This window comes from Pantherophis guttatus, chromosome 2, assembly GCF_059756535.1.
Source record: "Pantherophis guttatus breed Tessera chromosome 2, ASM5975653v1, whole genome shotgun sequence".
Taxonomy (NCBI): domain Eukaryota; kingdom Metazoa; phylum Chordata; class Lepidosauria; order Squamata; family Colubridae; genus Pantherophis; species Pantherophis guttatus.
Genome location: NC_142064.1, coordinates 160,725,360 through 160,746,135, shown reverse-complemented (window position 1 = coordinate 160,746,135; position 20,776 = coordinate 160,725,360). Strand labels below are relative to the sequence as shown.

General features: G+C 40.6%; 1 protein-coding gene across 3 annotated transcripts; it reads right to left on the bottom strand.

Moving 5' to 3' along the window:
- Positions 1 to 274: 274 nt before the first annotated feature.
- LRRC59 (leucine rich repeat containing 59) lies at positions 275 to 14,519 on the bottom strand. 3 transcript variants are annotated; one of them, XM_034413016.3, is made up of 8 exons: positions 14,378 to 14,519; positions 12,241 to 12,398; positions 10,312 to 10,371; positions 9,142 to 9,300; positions 8,165 to 8,269; positions 5,267 to 5,339; positions 1,659 to 1,829; positions 275 to 949 (listed from the first exon to the last, which is right to left on the bottom strand). In XM_034413016.3, exons 2-8 carry the CDS (start codon positions 12,343 to 12,345, stop codon positions 708 to 710), a joined length of 915 nt encoding a protein of 304 aa, XP_034268907.2. In that variant the 5' UTR covers positions 12,346 to 12,398; positions 14,378 to 14,519; the 3' UTR covers positions 275 to 707. The 3 variants fall into 3 exon arrangements, with proteins under 3 accessions (XP_034268907.2, XP_034268908.2, XP_087743288.1); XM_034413017.3 differs by having other exon boundaries at positions 14,374 to 14,484; XM_087887162.1 differs by lacking the exon at positions 14,378 to 14,519 and adding an exon at positions 14,145 to 14,368.
- Positions 14,520 to 20,776: the final 6,257 nt, after the last annotated feature.

The window sequence follows — 20,776 nt, the reverse complement described above, 5'->3', positions numbered from 1 at the left end:
CTCCGCGTGAGTAGGAGTTCACTTTTTGAATAGTAAGAATTATATGTCACCAGGGGGAGGGGGGGCATCAGGATTTTAGAGATACTTAGGCAGCATGTGAAACCATGCCCACCCTGGTCTTTCCATGGAACTGGTTCCTGGTGCCCAAAAGGTTGGGGGCCTCTGCTCTAGAGAATATTAAGGCTGTAGCTATACCGAAAAGTGGGAAAACATTTTGAAAGAAGGCACTGGCAAATCATGTTCATATTGTTCATGAAGTCACCAGGAGTCACACTGGATTTGAAGGAGTCTTTATGTAACAATAAACTTTGCTCTCAGCTATATGGATGATTTAGCCATCTAGTATAATGGTTTCCATAATGAGCATCTTTGCTAGAATGATAATATGGAAAGGCTGTGCATAGTAAAGCTTTTTATAATGACAAGCTAGCTTCACTGGAAAGGCAGTTTTTTCTACAGACCAGAAGTCTATGGTTTGCAGCCTAAAAAAGGCTCCACTCTGGAGGAAGAAAACGTTGTTTATCAAAAAGAACTGCAAAAAAGATACAGTAAAGAAGATCTGGGCCATATTTCTGTTCTGTTTAAAGCCACCATTGCTAAACAAATGAAAGTGATTTTCACCAGAGTTTAATTCCATAGGAATTCTGGCTATGTTAATGGGGGAAAAAAAAAGCAGGAGGCAAGAGTCCTTCAGAACTCAGACAGCATTATTGCTGTGAGTTTGGCTGCAGTATATTTTGAAAGATTTCACGACTTGGTAAAAAGGTTAATGCATCTTCATACAGTGTGTTCACACTGGCACACAGTGGCTGGTGCTGTAGCTCTGTAACCCTACAAACAGCCAGAGCGCTCAGGGCACCTAACAGGAGAAGCAGAAACATCTTCAGCAAAATTCTAGACCAAGAGCGTTCCTTTTTCAGTGGATGTGACGAGTGGGAAACAGAGGGTTCTGTAAAACAAACAAACAATGGGAACAAGAATGTGGTATTAAACTGACTGCCAAATAAAAATAATAAATTCCATGCTAAACAGAAAAATTTTGCCTCAGATCTAACTCTATAAATTCAAAGTACATTCAGTGTGAAATCATCTCTGCTATTTAAGTAATACAAAGCATAACAAGTAAATTAATTGGACTCTTCATGTTTTACTGATCCTATCAAGGCAAACATATGAGGATTGTTAAATTCAACCCAAATAGTTCAGGGAACCTTCATATTCAGCCAAGATCTTTTTGTACTTTAAGACTTCTGCTGCCCAGTGCTTTGATATCAGCTTAATAGGCATTTTTTCCTAATGGCTAACATATTAGCCTTGCTGGTGTAAAAAAATAAAAGGCTAATATTATGGCTAAATTATATAACCACAATCTACTTCTCAGTTCTGAGAGCTGGCATCAGAAAGAGATGGGGCAAATAAAATATCTCAGTAGACATGTGGATTGCTATCTGGGTTTGTTTGTTTTTTGCCATTTTTGGATTTATCTCCCCCCACCCCCACCCCATGAGTTCCAGCTGTCTGTAGACTAGTAAAGACATATATGTGCTGACTCCTTGTTAGTCTTTCTGTGACGGCATATTTATCAAACTTAAGTTGTGATAATTTCTTCCCTATTTCAGATAATTATCTTTCTTTGCACAAGCACATTATTTTCTTACTTTGATTTTCACCCGTTTCTCTTCTTTGTTTTGTCATTTTCTGCTTTGCAATTCTAAGGGCATCATACTCTCTTCTCCGACGTTCTTTCTCTTCAGCCTTCTCCCGCTTACGTAGTTCCCGCTCTTGAGCCTCTCTTGCTTGCCGCTCTGCTTCACGCTTCTTCTCCAGCTCTGCACACGAGCATAAACCCAAAATATTTGCTTTAGAAGACTGCGCCTTCACACTGCTCTATCCAATCAGGAGAAACAGGCATTGCGAATTTATCTCAAATAAGAAAGCTGCATTTACCAAACAGGCTCTCCTGTATTTGCATCCTGCACAACCAAGGTTGCCTGCAAGGCCAGTCTATCAATTTCTATGCTGTAACATAGGAAGTATTGAGAACACAGAGTAGTGGTGATGGCTTCTCTTCACCACTCTTCACCAGTCAAATCAATTCTTCAATACGTAGCCGTTTTGTAATATATAAATATAGGTAGACCTCCACTTATGACCACAATTGAGAAATTTGTTAAGTGAGTTTTGTCCCATTTTACAACTTTTCTTGCCAAATTTGTTAGTAACACGGCTGTTAAGTGAATCTGGTTTCACATTGACTGCTTGTCAGAAGGTCGCAAAAGGAGATCACATAACTGTAGGACACTGCAACCGTCATAAGTATGAACCAATTGCCAAGCATCCAAATGTAAATCACGTGACTATGGGGATGCTGCAATAAATGTGAAAAACAGTCATAAATCACTTTTTTTTCAGTGCCGTTGTAACTCTGAACTTCACTAAATGAACTGTTGTAAGTCGGGGACTACCTGTATGGCATACTATCAATAAAAAACACAGAAAACAGTTTAAATATGCTGAAATGGCAGTGTCAATCTTCTACTGCAAAAATGTTATCACTCAGCGAAGCTTTATCTTTCCACAAGGCACTAAAGCCTCATTTGGCTAGCTGCTTCTTGCTCCTCTGACCTGAGGATGTGCTACCCGCAGTGTGACATTTACAGCTTTCAAACCCCCACAATTCATACCACTGAAACGCAGCAGCAAAATGGCTGGATTTTGTGGTATAATTTTGCCCTGGTGAAAAGACAAAAATGGTAGAGTTTGTCAAGGAGAAGCCTTCTGCTCCCATTGTTAACCTTTTGCAAAAGCAACAGCAGTTAGATAGAAGACAGAAATTTGACAATTCAGAATGGTAACTGGAAAGTTAATATATTGGGGGCAACCATGAAGAGAACCCCTCAAATCTCCTCTGGAATAGAAAGGACATATAAGGAATAACATGAGCCATTTGAAATAGTCCATCTGTATTAATGGGTAGGCACAGAGTTCCCATCTGGAACAACTTGGTACGTTTATTATGTCAAGGAGTTCCATTTCTGTAAATTAAATACAAGTAGGTTCTCTATTTAGGAATGACATAATAATGGAGGAGGCAGGAATACTGTACCCAGCACAATCAAGAGGAGATTCAGGTGCACACACACACACACACAAAGAGCTAAGAAGTAAAAGGCTGCTAATTCAACAGAAAAGCCTATAAAAATAGCACTAATAACCAAAAGTAGTTATTATTTTTTTTAAAAGCCATGTACCAAATTTTGCTTTGGGACAGAAGGCTATTTTAAGGGGGTGCTTTAATCTCAGCTTGAATTGTTTAAGAATTGCTTAAGAATGTTAAACGCTCTTGTGACTAATCATTACCTACTAAAGAAGTGGGAGGAAGCGAGGGATTGTGTAAGAAAATTTTTTTTATTCAAGATCTTGATAACAGATTTCATTCTTAAGCATGAGAATGACCTGGATGGTGCCAGTGAAAGTCATTCAAGTGCCCTGTCTGACAAGACTAGGTGAAATAATCAACATCTTACTGAAGGACTGTGTGAGAGGGAGAGAGGGAGACAGACAGACAGACATTCTAACTACACATGATGAAAAATCTCCTGTTTGTGGCAGACTGAGATTCTTCCCAGTCATATGAAATGTTTAGATCAAAAGGGATTTACAATTGAAACATGCTAATATTTTGTCACAGTCAAATATCTTTCAGCCAAACTACAAGAGAGTTCAGCTTGGGGAGGGGGGAGTACTGTATCTTATAGACAGCAAATGACCATTCTATCCTACAAAACAAACTATATCCACAGCCTTAACTGTGTGAGTGTGAGCATGTATTTATATCAGCTTGGAAAAAAGTACTGTATGTTGGAGTCCGTAGCTGCCCTTTGTATTCCAGCAAACAGACTGAACCAACAAACTCCACCTTTTTCTGCGTGTGTATCTGTCAGCAACTGAATATAATCCTTTATATATAATAGCAGCCACACTGGGTTTGAACAAATATCTACTGCCTATCATGTGTACTCCATTTTTCTACCAATTAGTCCAACTAAAAAGGCAGAATGACCTCAAGGATAACGTAACTTGACTTCCCAGTTCATGTTCTTCTTGTGAAGTTTCCGAAAGATGCCCTAATTAATTCATGAGCCATGAGCCGAACTTCGAAAGAAATACAGTCATTTATTAGCACCATCATTTTGGCAATATTCGGATGCAGTTAGAACTAATCCCACGTAGATTTACGTTCCCCTATGACCCTTTCTCTCCCCTCCTCTCTGGCCATGTCATAAATCACATTCTCCAATTAACCACTTTGGCTGGCTGTGAAATCCAATACCCTCCTTCTGACTGCGGTCAGGAAAAATGTATGGAATGCACTTCAGTTAGGGAAATCAATCAGCTCTATCAGTTCTCCCTCCCTCCTGCTTATGGCAACTTGAAAGCTTTGCAAGTTGACACTTCTCACCGATTACATAATAATGGCTTAAATTAAAGCTGCAATACTGAGGGAACTGGAAAGCAACATATAAAGAAGAAATGTATATCATATTCTTTAGACATTTGCTTCAGTTACATCATTTAATTTATAGAGTGCCAAAGAACTGGTCTCTGGATACCAGTTTTGAGATGAATCATCACAGGGTGAATTACAAGACTCCACATGTGAACACTTGATAAAATTATTAAGCGTGGGATGGGAAGGAAACCATTCTCTCAAACAGGGCATTGATCCTGGATAATCTCCATTCTATATACTGATGTAAAAAATCTCCACTTCTCAAATGCAATCAACGCATCTTGAATAACTTTTTTAAACTGCATATATTAATTAGCTTGTAGGGGAAGAAAATACGGTGCAGAGGGAAAAATGCCTGTGTTACCTTCCTAACCTTTGGAAGGGCATGCCATCTCTCCCATCTGGCATGGAAAGTCCACACACACCACCAAAAAACCCACACTCGATCCACATTTACAAGCAAGTCAAAGAGTTAATTTGTTAAAGGAAGTGAGGCTGATAGATCTAGAGTACAGATATAAGCATGCTAGAAAATAAGAATGTAGCATAAGTCAGAATTAATAGGAAATAATGATTTATAACACAGAAAACAAATATATACCAGAGCTTGGTGTTAACTCAATTTTGTGAGAAAATGCTTGCTTCACTGGTAATAAGCCCCATTTGAGTTAAAAACCTATCCTGTGTAAATGAGTTGTGTCATTCCCCAAAGAAAGCCCACATCACAAAACAAAACAGAATTGTTAAATTTACCTTGTTCTTTCTGTAACTTTCGTTGCCTCTCACGATCTAATTCAGATTGGAGGACTCTCATGTGCTGCAGTACCTTTGAGATACACATATATTAGATTTTACACATATATTAGGAGGTACGCATATTTACCATGTAAATTTTACATTTACAGAACTAGGAGGAAAAGATAGCATCCTTTTCTTTACACGCATAGAAAATTATCCTAGAAAATATGTTTACAAAAAGGAAGTTAATCTGGCCAGTCCCAAAGGTATTTCTTAGACTAAGAAGACTTGAGAGGCCAAATGCCATTTAATCCAACTCATTTCTCCACCCAAAGGCATAAACCATTAGTGGACACTCCCATATACAGCTACATATGCAGTGCAGAGTACAATGTACCACTAATAAAGAACAAACACATGGAGTAATGCCCACAGAGCAAATAATTTCCAATTAATGAAGCAAGTGAACAAGGTCACATATTACAAAAAGGAAGGGGAGAGGAACAAAACCCTCAACCTTGGTGAGAATTCAATTCCAACTGAAATGTGAAAAAATCCATTTGATCCATGAGCATTTAATATTAAATTATTCTCTTGTACCAAAACTTTCAGCAATCATTTACACAAATATCTTGATGTTTATTCTTGAATGCCAAGGAAAATAAAAAAAGTGATACAATTAAGTCTTAGGCACTTCCTGCCAATGAATATGTACTGTATCTTTCATGTCTGAAGCATTACCTAAGCATCGGAATCAAAGCCACAACACATTACATGGATTACTATAATATAAAACTGTATTAGAGAACATCTAGAATATTAATTCAAGTATATGCTATGGCAAACATATTTGCTTCAAAACAGATTAATTTGGTCACCTTAAAAACCAATGTATATTAGGTGTACCTTGGACACAATCGCCATGGATTGAGAGGAACTGGAGTCAGCCTCAACCTGTTTGACTACCATCTGTCATTAACTGTTCTTGTTTGATTCTTTAAGTGGTATCCCTCTGGCCAGGCTGCCAACCCCAGCAACCCCTGTAGGGATCTGGCTACTGTGCATGTAACTGTCAGGCCCTGGATTAAGGCTGGAATGATAGCAGGAACCATTGACGTGAACTTGAAAGAAAGGATGTCCATAACATTTCATAACGTTTGCTACCATCATTCCCAGTACTTTTTCCAATGCCACAAGGGGTTATTTCCTAAAGTCCAGCACCCCTCTTAATCTTCGCTGCAGATGGAATGACTGCTCTGGAGACAGACATAGAAAAGAGCAAATTCCTACTATCACTGCTCTCAGCTGCAATATCTGTGCAGAAAGAACGAGGGAACCTGTTGTTCCCCGTTAAGCCACAATTTCTGAGAAACTGAAGTTGTCACTGTCTTCTCCCTTGAGGGCAACCTAGTGAGCAGGTGTTCAGATAGTTGCAAATATGGACGAATTGAATTCTCAAGTGTCCTATCCACATCATAACCTGGATGCCAAAACAAACTGAAGGGGAAAGGCCCTGAATTATGGAATTACTCCTTCCTATATGCAAATATGAGGAACATCCAGCAAGCCTGCTTAATGGGAGCATGCAAATAGACTTTTACTTAGTTTATAGAGGCTGGCTAAGTGTCTGGAATGATAACCTCAGCTGTGGATCTTAAGCTCTCCATCCTAAAAATCTGCCCTCTAATCAATCAGTTCAGCAGCTTGAGGCTTGGAATTGCTCTTAAAGACCTCCGTTGATACCTAAATACAATTGAGAATGTACTGGAATTCGTTTCCCAGGTCGACAAGCTGGTGCCAAGTTTCCGAAAGATGCCCTAATTAATTCATGAGCCATGATCCAAACTTCAAAGGAAATATAGTCAATTATTAGGAGCAACATTCCGGCAATACTCGGATGCAGTTAGGACTGATCCTACATAGATTTACGTTCCCCTATGACCCTTCTCTCCCCTCCTCTCTGGCCATGTCATAAATCACATTCTCCAATTAACCACTTTGGCTGGCTGTGAAACCTAACACCCTCCTTCTGATTGCGGTCAGAAAGAATGTATGGAATTCACTTCAATTCTCTCTCCCTCCTGCCCCTGGCAACTTGAAAGCTTTGCAAGTTGACAGCTGGCTTCTCACAGATGGTATATAGAAGGGGTCCCCAACTCCCAAGTCATGGACTAGTACCAGTCCATGATCTGTTAGAAATCAGGCTACACAGCTGGAGTGAATGGCGAGCAAGCAAAACCACGCCTCCCCCTCCCAAATTCATGGAAAAATTGTCTTCCATGAAACCAGTTCCTGGTGCCAAAAATGTTGGGGACCGCTGATATATAGCATCTCATCCTTTGTTGTTTTTCCCCAATCCCTGAACTAGGGAAAGCAAGAATCGTTTCTGGATTTCAGTGCAGTTGGATAGACTTCAGAAGCCATGTCTCTTTGCAAGTACTCTCTCAAATATGACAAAAGGATGGCAGATGCTCACCCACCCACCTAGGAGGTGGTGGGGTTAATTTGAGGAACCCTTCTGATGGAATTTATCTGCTATTTATGGAGCCTTCCCCAGACTCCAGGATTGCCCCACATTCTTCCCAACCTCCTCACTGTCCGAATCTGCTGCCAGCTCTGCTGGCCACTGGCGGGCCATAACACTAATGTTGTGCCTGTCCATCATGGACATCTAGCTCACCGCATCCTCACCGGAAGTGTTGTCTGCCAGCTCTTGATATGGAAAGAAAAGCACTAGAAAAAACCACCTATAGTAATTTTTTTTAAAAGGTTCATTTTTTAAAATTTTTGAATGGGGATATTTTGCACTGTAGAGTGGATTTTAAAAAGTGAGAAAATGACACAGAATATTAAAAAACTGTCTCAAAGGTGAAAGAAGAATATTGCATCAAAAGAAAATGTGAATTAACTTACTTTGACAGCTGCCAGTTTACACTGTTTTTCATCCAAGCAATCTCCAGCTACCTTCGCTAGTGTCGGATCCAAAGGGTTGTCTTTCAGATCAAGCCATTTCAGGTTCTAAAAAGGAAATGCATGGAAAATCATGGAATCCTGATTTACTCTTTGGAAGCATTCTGAGCCGTGGTGGCCCAGTGGTTAGAATGCAGTACTGCAGGCTACTTCTGCTTACTGCCTGCAGTTTCGCAGATCGAATCTCACCAGGCTCAAGCTTGAGTCAAGGATGAGCCTTCCATCCTTCTGAGGTCAGTAAAATGAGGACCCAGATTGTTGGGGGCAATATGTTGACTCTGTAAACCACTTAGAGAGAGCTGTAAAGCACTGTGAAGCAGTATATAAATCTAAGTGCTATTGCTATTCTAATTAGTTCTGCCCTCAGTGTTTCGGAGAAAGAACAGTAAGAACAGATACACTAAATGCACCCTTATTTCTGGACAATGATAGAAAAATCTCCAATATGACCTAGGCTGAACCAGTGGTGAAATGTAAAATTTGTTACTACCGGTTCTGTGGGCGTGGCTTGGTGGGGGGGGGTAATGTGACTGAGTGGGCGTGGCCAACTTTCTTTTCTTTTTTCTTTTAAAACCATTTTTTCTACAACCTCTTCAGCTGAAGAGGTTGTAGAAAAATGCTTTTAAAACCCTCTGACGATCCCAGCTGAACCACGCAATCATCAGAGGCTTTTTTTTTAACTTTTCAAAGCATTTTTTTGGCTGAAGAGGTTGTAGAAAAAATGCTTTTAAATTTTTTTTAAAAAAGCCTCTGATGATCACTCGGCTCAGCTGGGCATGAGGTAGGAGGGAGGGATTTTTGCTACCGGTTCTCCGAACCACCCGCCGCCATCGCTACTGGATCAGGCGATCCGGTCCGAACCAGGAGCATTTCACCCCTGGGCTGACCCCAATCCAAGAGTTATAAAAGAACTAAATTACCTTGAGTTGGGCAAAACTAACAGGCAAAGTAACCAATCGATTGTTCAGCAGATCCAAGTGTTGCAAGTTGATCAAGCGCCCAAAGTCTGATGGTAGATTCTGAAGCCGATTTTTGCTTAAATCCAATTTTACCAGATGGGTCAAGCTGCAGAACTCTGACTGGAACCCAAACATAAATAAAATACAAAACCACGCAACTTCTAGGAATAAGCCTAATTAAATTATTTCTGAGCGATACAGAGGACTGACCTGTTAGAAAACTGAGAAGTGATATCTAAGGCTGGAGATACAAAGACCTTAAAGGCCAGTTTCTCTCTCAACCTATTTATAAAATGGGAACACAAACTTTCTTATCATTCTCTGTTAGAACACAACTGGGGCACATATGTTTTCCCCCCAAGAGATGTGTTGGAATGTAGTGTGGAGTCGCAGGAGGAAAGAGCTTTTTCCCAGAGGGCAAAGAGGCACTGGATCTTGGAAAGTCTGATAGGCAGGAAGAGGGTTAAGATGCCGCTCCCCCTAGCAGTTCACAGAATATATCTATGGCTATATAGATAGTTGCTTTAGTCTGGGAATACTCTGTTTGTAGGTGAACAATAATAAAGAAACTACTCAGAAATAACTCCATGTGGTTTACTTGGGACCTCACATGGAAATACACAATGCACCAAGCATGCTCTACGAAAAAAAGAGTCATATAAAAGACTATTATTCTAAGATCACAGGATCTCATTTGCAAATCTACATGAAGAACAAGTTTGGTGCTGCCTAATGTCACCCTCACACTAATATCTGCTGGCATATTATAAAGCTGCATGTCATTTTTCTTCATTATGAAATGAAAGCGTGTACGTTAAAAAAAGATTAACTGTACGTCCTTCCAACTTATTTGATATATGGGTTTGCACCACATTTTTAAGGCACATAAGCATGTTCGATTTGCTTAGTGTATTGCATGTATCCAGCTACTGTGATTTATAACCACAATTTATGGCTTAGAAATTCAGTCTATAAATTGTTTAGCACTGTCCTTTTCAGTGACTCTGGCATCCAATAATCAATGGACTTATCTCGGAAAATAACAGCTAAAGCTCCTTTGCTTTTACCACAGAAGACTGTATGTAACATCAATAATGAAAAGTTCCTCCAAGATATAAGGTTGAAACTCACCGGTAAAGTAGCAAGATTATTACAGGACAAATCCAAAACTGTTGCCTTTGGAAGTCCTGCCTGAAAAAGAGCCAAAGAATTAGAATTAAAAATTATACCGTACATTTATTAACTGACAATAAATCACTGTAACCTTAATATTACATTGCGATACCAGAAACCTTCAGAACTTAATATTTTCTATAATATGGGCAAGCTTTCATTTTCATTAGATAGCAACATGTGAAAAATACTCATTTACCATACAGGCAGTTCTCACTTAACCACCATCGAAGAATACTATGCTCCGTCTCAAAGTTACAACTGCCATACTACCACCATCACCACCCGTGGTCATGTGATCACATGTGAACACATTTTGGGCACCTGGCAAGCAGCTTGCATTACAACCAGTTGCAGCATCCCACATCACATAACCATTTTCAACATTTTTGCCAGTTTCTGGCAAAATTGCAGAAAAAGCCCATTCAGGAGAATGGATTTACACATATCTGCTTAATGACTGTGGTGACTTGCTTTACGACTATCATAAAAACAGCTGCAAAACTGAGTCAGGTCACATGGTGACCGCTTAATGGTTAGAATGACTGAGCATCAAAAATTCTAGGCTCAATTATGCTAAGTAAGGACTACCTATATTATAGTTATGGCCTGATCATATCTTAATTTAGAATTCAATTATATCATTTAAATCCCATGAGATTGTCAATGAATTAGAAATGGGGCTTTGGGGTTGTTGTTTTTTAAACCGAGCTATATAAGGCAATGGAAATCAGATGTTGCTCACATAACTGGAAATGCTTGTATATACTATCATTGCTACATGCTCTACCTGATCACAAATATTTTCTTTTCACCCACTGTGCTTTCATGTGCCCTTTTCCATTATCCCACCTCCAACCTGTTTAAAGACTGCTGTTTCCCATGGAAGGAAACAGGAATTTCAAGATAAACTGCCGAGAAGGGGATAGGAAGCTTAATTCACCCGCCTACTCCTATGAACTTGAGCAGAGCTTTAGCGATCACAAAATTTTACAAGATGGCAAAGCCACAGATTTCTGTTTGTATTATCTGGAGTTCCATAACCAGCTGAAAGATATGAAGCTTTGAGAAAATTAAACTTTTCTGAAGCTTGACAATCTAGAAGTTTCTACAAAATAAAAGGCAACGATACCTGAACAAGAAGAAACTTTCCTACAATCCACATACAAAAGATGCACATAATGGAAGTCAATAGATTTCAGGGGAAACCTGAAATCTCTTGACCTGTTTCCATCATGTGCACCTTTTGTATGTGTGCAGTTTCAGACAACAGCCAGTAAGCATGTCATGATGCTGGGCTGTTGACTACAGAAAGCAAAACAGCAGTAGGGTTTTGAATGTTTCCTTGAAGAAAATGTATGTGGATTGTGGGAAAATTTCTTCTTGTTCAGGTATTGTTGCATTTTATTTGTGATCCCCTGCTGTTAAGTATGGCTGATATCGCGAATAAATGGAAAGCCTACACTAATTAAATCTACACAGTATTTCAGCAGTACAATGGCTCAATAGTTCAGATGTTGAAGCTTGTTGGCTGGAAAGCCAATAGCCCAGGTTCGAGAGCTGAGCATTGCACAATGGGGTGAGCTCCCATCCTCACCGCAGCTCCTGCCAACCTAACAATTGGAAAGCATGAAAATGTGAGTAGATAAATAGGTATCACTTTGGTGGGAAGGTAACAACACTCCGTGATGTCATGCTGGCCACATGACCACAGATATGTTTGGATAGTGCTGGCTCAATGGCCCTTGAAATGGAGGTGAGCATTGCCCCATAGACAGCAATGACTAGCAGAGTAAAATCCACAGGGACTCTTTTACCGTGTTTCATAATTGTCACAATTATGTTATATACCTGTTATTCTACAGGCCATAAAAAACAGATACCTACCAGCTCCTTAACTGGAACTTCATTCAGATCACATAAACTTAAATCCAATTCATTGCCATCTAATTTGTCCTTCAAATTAATTCCTTTTCCTCCAGATTTTGCCATAATTTCCAATGAAGCAAAATCGTCCAGCCAATCTGATAAGTATACTTATGTTCCTAAGGAAATAGATTCAGGTTTCACATATTAGTGCTGTAGACAAATACCGGTATTATTAGCTGGTTACTTTACTGAAATATTGTTGTATCTTTAATGTATGTTAGTAATAAACACTATCTGTGCTGGTTATATTAAAAAGCAAACCCTATAGACTATAGCAACCATTAGGAATTATAGCTGCTTCATATTGGCCCAGAAGCTGGGTCAGTCCTGATTAAAACCTGAATGTGTGGCTATTAGGGAATGTCAGAGCTGGGGGAAGGGGGCAAACTACAAAGTTGAAAAGCACCTAGAAACAGGCTGTGGCAAATAACTTTTCTACTGTTTTTTTTACAAAAACTGCATGGACCAGAAAGTCGCCAGAGGCAAAGCTCTATTCCAAGGAGATGGTATGTACCATATCAACTGATAAAGCTATATATATTCCAGAAATAATGAGAGATTCCAATTCTATTTAGAAATTAATTCTAATTTCTATTGGGGGGTGGGAAATAACATTTTTACTTATGTGGGAAGCTGGTAGGTGACACTCCAGAATCTATGGGACATCACACTGAAAAGGCTCGGTCACTTACAACCACCCACCTAACTTCATTCTCTAAAAAAGGTGAGTGGAAATATTCCTTCAGCCAGACATTCCAGCTCCAAGCTGTTCAGGACATTAAAGTCAGCACCAAGAGTCTGAAATGGGGCTAGAAATATACTGAGAAGATAGGCATACATTGCCCTTTTCTCAAAAACGAGTGATCACTTGAGCAGGAAAAGGAAGCCAAGCTTAAATCGAGGGCATCTTTCACTATATCCCAGAGACAGACCTAGGATGGAAGCAAAGCCAGTTTCCTAACCTTATGGAATTAAGTTCTCCAGAACTATTTGATATGTCATCCCTTGGAATTTTTCAGTTGGTGTTAGAAAACTGAAAAGAACTGTATAATTAACGTTTATTACTTGCAGATAAAGTTATAATCCTTTTTTTTTTTTAAAGAGCAGAAGCCCACTGGTTTTCATTAGGTGATACAAACAGGCTTTCCCCCCCTAATGATAATTTCCAGTGGGGAACTCTGCAGCTGCTGAATCTGTCAAGCCAAGATAAGGAAGGAATCAATCATACCAAGTGAATCGGATATTTTTTGAAATTAACAGAATAACAGCGTTGGAAGGGACCTCGGAGGTCTTCTAGTCCAACCCCCTGCTCAGGCAGGAAACCCTAATACCGTTTCAGACAAATGGTTGCCCAATCTCTTCTTAAAAACTTCCAGTGTTGGAGCACCCACAACTTCTGGAGGCAAGTTGTTGCACTGATTAATTGTTCTCATTGTTAAGAAGTTTCTCCTTAGTTCCAGGTTCCGTTTTCACAGGTTTTGTGGCATGCAATCAATCCTTACCCCGGGCTAACTGGATCAATTTAGCTAAAGTTTCCGAGATTGAGAGACACTAGAGCACGGACTAAGCACACAGGCAGGACCCGTTAGTGTTAAACTGAAACGGGGTTGACTACTCGAGCAGAGCCCTCCCCAAGATGTGCGAGCCACGGAGTCAACAGGACGAAAAGAGGCACCGAGAGCGAGACTCCCCCGCGGCCAAGCCCAGCCCCGGGGTAGACTTTGGACTTCTCCGGCGCTTGTTCGAGCAACCCTCGTCCGGCGCCAGAAAAACAGAAGCCCCTCCTGTGCAGAGACTCAAAAAAGGCCCCGCAGCAGCAGCAGTTACACCCCCTTCCTCCAGCGCTAGCTAATGCTACCCACCCACCAGCCTTGCCACGCCGCGCTAGCCGACGAGGACGGCGACGGCAGCAGGCAAGCCGAAAATCAAGCGAGCCCGTAGGCATGAGAGAGAGAGAGAGAGAGAGAGAGAGAGAGAGGCAGAGACGCCCCCACCCGCCGCAACCTGCTCCTCTGGACGCCAAAGACCAAAGGGTGGGGGGGGAAGCCCTCTCCGCCGAAGGAGACCCGCGCGCGGAGACGCCCCACTCACTCACGCGCCACTGCCGCGCCCGCCCGGGCCAGCCGCTTCCGGACTTCTCTTTCTCTCTCCCTCTCTCTCTTCAGGTCCTCCCCTCCCACGTTTGAGAACAACCAGCGAGAGAAGCCACGTAGCAGCGAGAGCGCCCAGCGGAAATCAGGAAATGGCCTCGCAGCGCCCTCCGGAGGCTATAAATTTATAGTTTATAGATATAGCTATCAGTTTAATCCTTTTTAATCCCGGTGCTTTTTTTGGGGGGGGGGGGTGTTATGTTCGGGAAGGTGCTATTAATTAGAATATTAGATCGTCGTCATCTCAGCGAAACGCGTCCGCAAGCGGCAGTTTTTTTTAAATTTAATTTTTTTAAAAAAGCGGAATAGAAAGTTTAGCAGTCATAAAGCGACGTCCACAGTTCATTTAAGCTTCTCCAGGATACAGAAGGCGTTAAATTGGAACCTCCCTGTTGGTGACAATAGCATATATGACAATAGCTATGACGATTGGAACCATTGGAAGACCTGAAGGATCAAGTTGGGGATAGATTGTCTTGAAGATAATCTATATGGTCGCTAAGAATCAACCCGATTTGACAGATAATATATATTACTATATATATTACTGTATTCAGTATTATATAATACTGATTCAGTATATAATACTGTAATCAGTATTATATACTGATTTTCTTCAGTGTAGTTTTTTGTCTTTCTAAAATTATCAGTAGACCACTTCTGGGAGTTAGTTCAAATAAATACATATGTAATCAAGCTCCTTGTATATTGGTTTTCTGACTCATTGCATTCTTGGATCTATGCCATGAAATCTATGTTCAGACCTTTAAAATTATGCAATATTAAGGTCTGGTACTTTTTGTAAGAGAAACTTAAGTTCATTGCCTCCTAAAGAGCAAACATTATGACATTTCTTTGAATTTCTTTTTACAGCTTGACAGTAAAAAGTAAAAAGTTCTTAGAGAGTTCTCTAAGGGTAAAAGCTAACTAAATCATTCCTTTATACAGTATCAGAACTTTTCTGCTCAAATTGCATAATCAGACCTAAGCAGAAGAAACAAGTGAAAAATGCCAATAATAGAATAATAAAACTGATTTGTTCTGGAATTGATACTTTGGTGCATCCTGAGCATGACAGCGAAGTCAATCTTAGACCTAAATCCACTCCTGTTCATATTTCATTAGATGCTTAGCTAAAAGACCATTTTAGATCAAATAAAAGCAGCAACTGCATTCAAGAGAGTTGTTCCACTCTACAAGAACCGAAGGGAGAGTCAGGGCAATCTCATCACCTCACAAATCAAGTGCTTTTCTCCAATTACAGTATCATTCACATAATGGCGTGCCTTATAATGGCATCATTTAGCAACCTAGTTAACCTGTAGTCAAATGTTTCAGGTAGGATTGAATGGAAATGTTGAAACTCTCACAATTCGAGTGTGTTCTTTTGACATAGATGGCAAACATCATAAGAGAATTTTTCACTACATTGTCTAATTGTTAATGTGTAATCCACTGAAGCATTCTATCTATGCAGGTATTGATTGTTTGACCCACATTCTCTATTGTCATTATTCCTAATTATGCATTTATAAATATGAAATGTACCTAATAGCACAATTAAAACCTGTTCACAAAACAAGATGTCACTTTGGGTTGGCTCAGAGAGGTCTTTTCAGGTTGGTTGCTGTTGAATACTGGGATCCTCCAATCATAATTAAACAAGAACTCTCTTGTATGTTTCATTATTTCCTTCAGACTATTATTTTTACTTGATGGTCAAACTAGATCTTGCCAATGTGCATATCCAGAGACTAATTCTAAATCACAATTCTGTACAATGTACAAAGAAAATGGGGATTGATATCACCAATGAATACTAATGTAGAAAAACAAAATGTGCGATTTGTAACCAAAAAGTAATATTTGGATCCAAAGACAGGCTTTTTTGAAGTAATTACAAATAGTCCTGGACTTACAGTCGTAACTGAGCTTGGAAATTATGGTTGTAAGTCATGACAGTTGTAAAGTGGCTCATGGCAGTAATAAAGTGACTGCCACAGTAAAGCCACAGTCATAAAGCAAACGCCACGTAAAAATGCCATGGTTGTAAACTGAACCCATTGTTTGCTGTGGGCATTGTAAATAGTGATCACATGACTGTGGCTGGTAGCTGAGTGCCTAAAATGTGATCATGTGACTGTGGGGAGGGGCAGGCTGTCAGTTGTAAGTACCTTTTGAGAAGGTCTGTTGAATTTTGAACAGTCACTAAATGACCAGTCATAAGTCAGGGACAACCCATATTCTACCATCCCTTCCTTTGCAAGGAATAGTTAAAAATATGTCCTAAATTGAGGCTAAGTCTTGGTGTTCTTTTTTCTCCCCAGCTACCACCAATTCACCCTACCCTCCCCACCCATTCCCAACACTAGTCCTTCTCTCCCATTTGGTTCCTTCTGAACCACAATTTCAGCTGTTCTTTTCTTTAGCCCATATTGTGAGGATGAAGTGTGATCATTTCTATAATTAGGACCATTTATGTATGTGTTCTTTGTTCAACAAAGTCAGAAGTTTTCTGATACTCTCAGTTTCTCTCCTGAAGATAAAATTACAGGTAGTCCTTGACTTGCAACCATTTGTTTAGTGACCATTCAAAGTTACAATGGCACTGAAAAATGTGAGTTAAAACCAATCCGCTCACTTACAATCAATACAACATCCCCACAGTCACATGATCAAAATTTGGACACTTGGCAACTGGAATGTATCTATGTTGATGGTAGCATCCCAGCATCATGTGATCACCATTTGTGACCTTTCTAACCATCTTCTGGTAAGCAAAGTCAATGTGGGAAGCTAGATTCACTTAATGACTGCCCGATTCACATAATAACCACAATTATTTCCTTAACTATGGTAAAAAAAGGTTTGTAAAATTGGGTGCAACTCACTTAATAACTGTCTTATTTAACAACAGAAATAGTAGTCTCAATTATGGTTGTAAGTCAAGGACTACTTGTGCATCTGATTGTTAGCTCAGCTTTATTATTTCATTGAAATATAAGGAAATTGGGCATTTTAACAAAAAACACAACTAAAAGAATCCTACATGTATTATTCCTTTATGGCAATTTGATTACTGGTTTTGATTACTGCAGTCTATAACCCACCTGATGCCAATACTACCATAGCTTTGGGATTCTTGTACAACATTGTTAGTAATCAGCAGAATAATATGCTGTGCATATTATAGCAGGGGACTTTAATCAGGCTGATTTAAAAGCAGTGCTCCCTAAATTCTATCGGCATGTTAAGTGTGCTACTACAGGAGCAAACATATTGGACAAAGTATATACCAACATTAAACATGGCTATAAGGTTATTCAATTCCCACATTTGGGACAATCAGACCATATGTCACTGCTTTTAGCACCAGCATACATCCCTCTTAGGAGACAGGCTCTGCCTATAATAAAGACAGTGAAATCTTGGCCAGAAGATGCTTCGCAACAATTTCAGGATTGTTTTGAGAACACAAATTGGGACATCTCTTACCACCCTGACCTAGAGGAGCACACTGCAACTGTTCTGTGCTATATCAAACACTGCACAGATACTATCACTGTGGATAAACGTATTAGGATCTATCCCAATCAGAAGCCCTGGATGACCAAGGAAGCCCAGTGCCTCTTGCGTGACAGTACCATGGCCTTTAGGCAGGGGTGAAATCCAGCAGGTCCTGACAGGTTCTGGAGAACCGATAGCGGAAATTTTGAGTAGTTTGGAGAACTGGCAAACACCACCTCTGGCTGGCTCCAGAGTGGGGTGGGAATGGAGATTTTGCAGTATCCTTCCCCTGGAGTCGGGAGGGTATGAGGATTTTGCAGTATCCTTCTCCTGCCATGCTCACCAAGCCACGCCCACCAAGCCACACCACACCACGCCCACCAAGCCACACCCACAGAACTGGTAATAAAAAATTTTGGATTTCATCATTGCCTTTAGGTCTGGTGATGGGGCAAGATACAGTGTTGCCAGAGCTAGTCTGAAGAAAGGTATTCAGAGGGCCAAGACTGATTATAAGAGGAAGATTCAGGATAATTTTTATAGTAATAACATGAGGCAGGTATGGCAAGGGATTCAACAAATTACCAACCATCAGCTGACCAGTGTCATCCCTGCTGAGGAGCATGCTTCTTTGGCAGAGGAGATGAATCATTTCTTTGCTTGCTTTGAAGTGGAGACATCAGAGACAGCTAAAATACAGCCACCAGCCCATTGTAGCCCCCACCTCATTGTGGAGGAACAGGAGGTGAGGAGCATTCTAAAGGCTGTGGACCCTAGAAAGGCTGCTGGTCCTGATAGTATCTCTGGCCGAGTGCTTAAAGACTGTGCTGATCACTTGGCTGGAGTCTTTACCAAAATCTTCAATCGGTCTTTATCCCAGTCCACTATTCCATCTTGTTTGAAGGCTTCCATCATTGTTCCAAAGAAGTTCCCTATCAATAACCTCAACAATTACAGACCAGTGGCACTCACTCCTATCATCATGAAGTGCTTTGAGAAATTGGTCTGACAGCACATCATTTCTGGTCTTCCACATACATTTGATAAACACCAGTTTGCATACAGAAGAAATAGATCTACAGAGGATGCCAAAGCCATCACTCTTCACACTGCTCTGACTCATCTGGAACAGCTAGGGGGGGGGCTATGTGAGAATGCTTTTTGTAGATTTTAACTCTGCATTTAACACAATACTTCCACATAGACTAGTGTCTAAAGTTATGGATCTTGGACTTTCTTATTCAATCTGCCTTTAGATTATGGATTTCCTGTCTGGCCGTCTCAGTGGGTCAAATTAGGTAATCATATCTCTTCAACCCTTATTCTTAACACTGGTACACCACAGGGTTGCGTGTTGATTCCCTTACTCTATACTCTTTATGTGCATGACTGCATTCCCACGCACGCTAGTAATACTTTTACTACATTTGCAGATGATACAACAGTGGTGGGACTCATCTCCGGGGGGGGGGGGCTGAGTCTGCCTATCGAGATGAGGGGGACCGGTTGCTTTCGTGGTGTGGAGACAATGACTTGGTCCTTAACACCAATAAGACCAAGGAGTTTATAGTGGACTATAGAAGGAATAGATCAGACATCCAGCCCTTGCTTATCAATGGAGACCGAGTGGAGCAAGTGGCCAGTTTTAAGTTTCTGGGTGTTATCATAAAAGAGGACCTGACCTAGGATGCTCACATTGCAGCACTGGTCAAAAGGGCCCAGCAGAGATTATACTACCTGAGACTTCTCAGGAAACAACAACTGAATGAAAAACTGCTGGTGACTTTCTACTGCTGCACCATAGAGAGTATTTTAACTTACTGCATCTGTGTATGGTTTGCCAATTGCATAGTGGCAGATAGGACAGAGCTCCAGAGGGTTAACGTCATTGCCCAGAGGATCATTGGTTGCTCTCTCCCCTCTTTGGAAGAGCTTTTATAGCTCTCACTGCCTTAAGAAATTTCAAAACATTCTTAAAGATCCATCTCATCCTGGGCACCCTTCTTTTGAACTTTTACCATCTGGCAGATATTACAGGATAATAAAAACAAGGACAAATAGGCTGAAAAACAGCTTCTATCTCAGGGCAGTAACTACCGGTATATTGAATTCTACTGTATAGTGCAATATTAATGCAATATTGGGTTTTCGATTCAATTGTACATAAGAGATACTGCTTTGTAATGAGAAGAGTCGTGCCCTTCCAAACAAATTAGAAGGCACCACTTCTTTTTCTTGGTTGCCAGGATACTAAAACATTTAAGAAATGCACACCTATAGTAAAGACACAGATCCTATCAACGTGAAGGGTTAATTGTGAGTGATGCTGTTGCTCATTACAATGACATTTTGTAACAGTTCACAAAGTATCTTGAGGAAACAACTTGTAAGAAATTATGCATATGTTCCTCACAAAGCAGCGCACAGCTTCTCAGAAGTATAGACTGTATTAGAGCATCTTCTCTTTTCCGTGAGGTAATTTGGGAAGAGTGCCTTCTGCCCCTATAGGCCTATTTGGAGGTGTACACAAACAAAGGCACCCTTTTAGAGATGGACGAGTCACCTTCCTCTAAGGCAGGGGTCCCCAAACTTGGCAGCTTTAAGCCTTGTAGACTTTAACTCCCAGAATTCTCCAGCCAGCATTAGGCAAGCCAAGCGCCTCGGTATGATCGCCGTTCAAGAGAAACAGTGCCAGGAGCGCTCGGAATCCCCCTTCAAGAAGGATCCGGCCATTCCATCTGTTAGAAAGAAAGTCTCGGACAACCTCTTTGGACCAGCGGTGAGTTTCAAATTTTTTTACTAACAGTTCTGTGGGCGTGGCTTGGTGGGCGTGGCAT

Excerpts from the sequence above, each read along its gene's own strand:
- LRRC59 (XM_034413016.3), bottom strand. The coding sequence starts at position 12,345 with ATGGCAAAATCTGGAGGAAAAGGAATTAATTTGAAGGACAAATTAGAT. Across the intron at positions 10,372-12,240 it reads AAGTTCCAGTTAAGGAGCTG|GCAGGACTTCCAAAGGCAAC; the intron begins GTAGGTATCTGT and ends GCTCTTTTTCAG. Across the intron at positions 8,270-9,141 it reads TTAGTTTTGCCCAACTCAAG|AACCTGAAATGGCTTGATCT; the intron begins GTAATTTAGTTC and ends TTTCCTTTTTAG.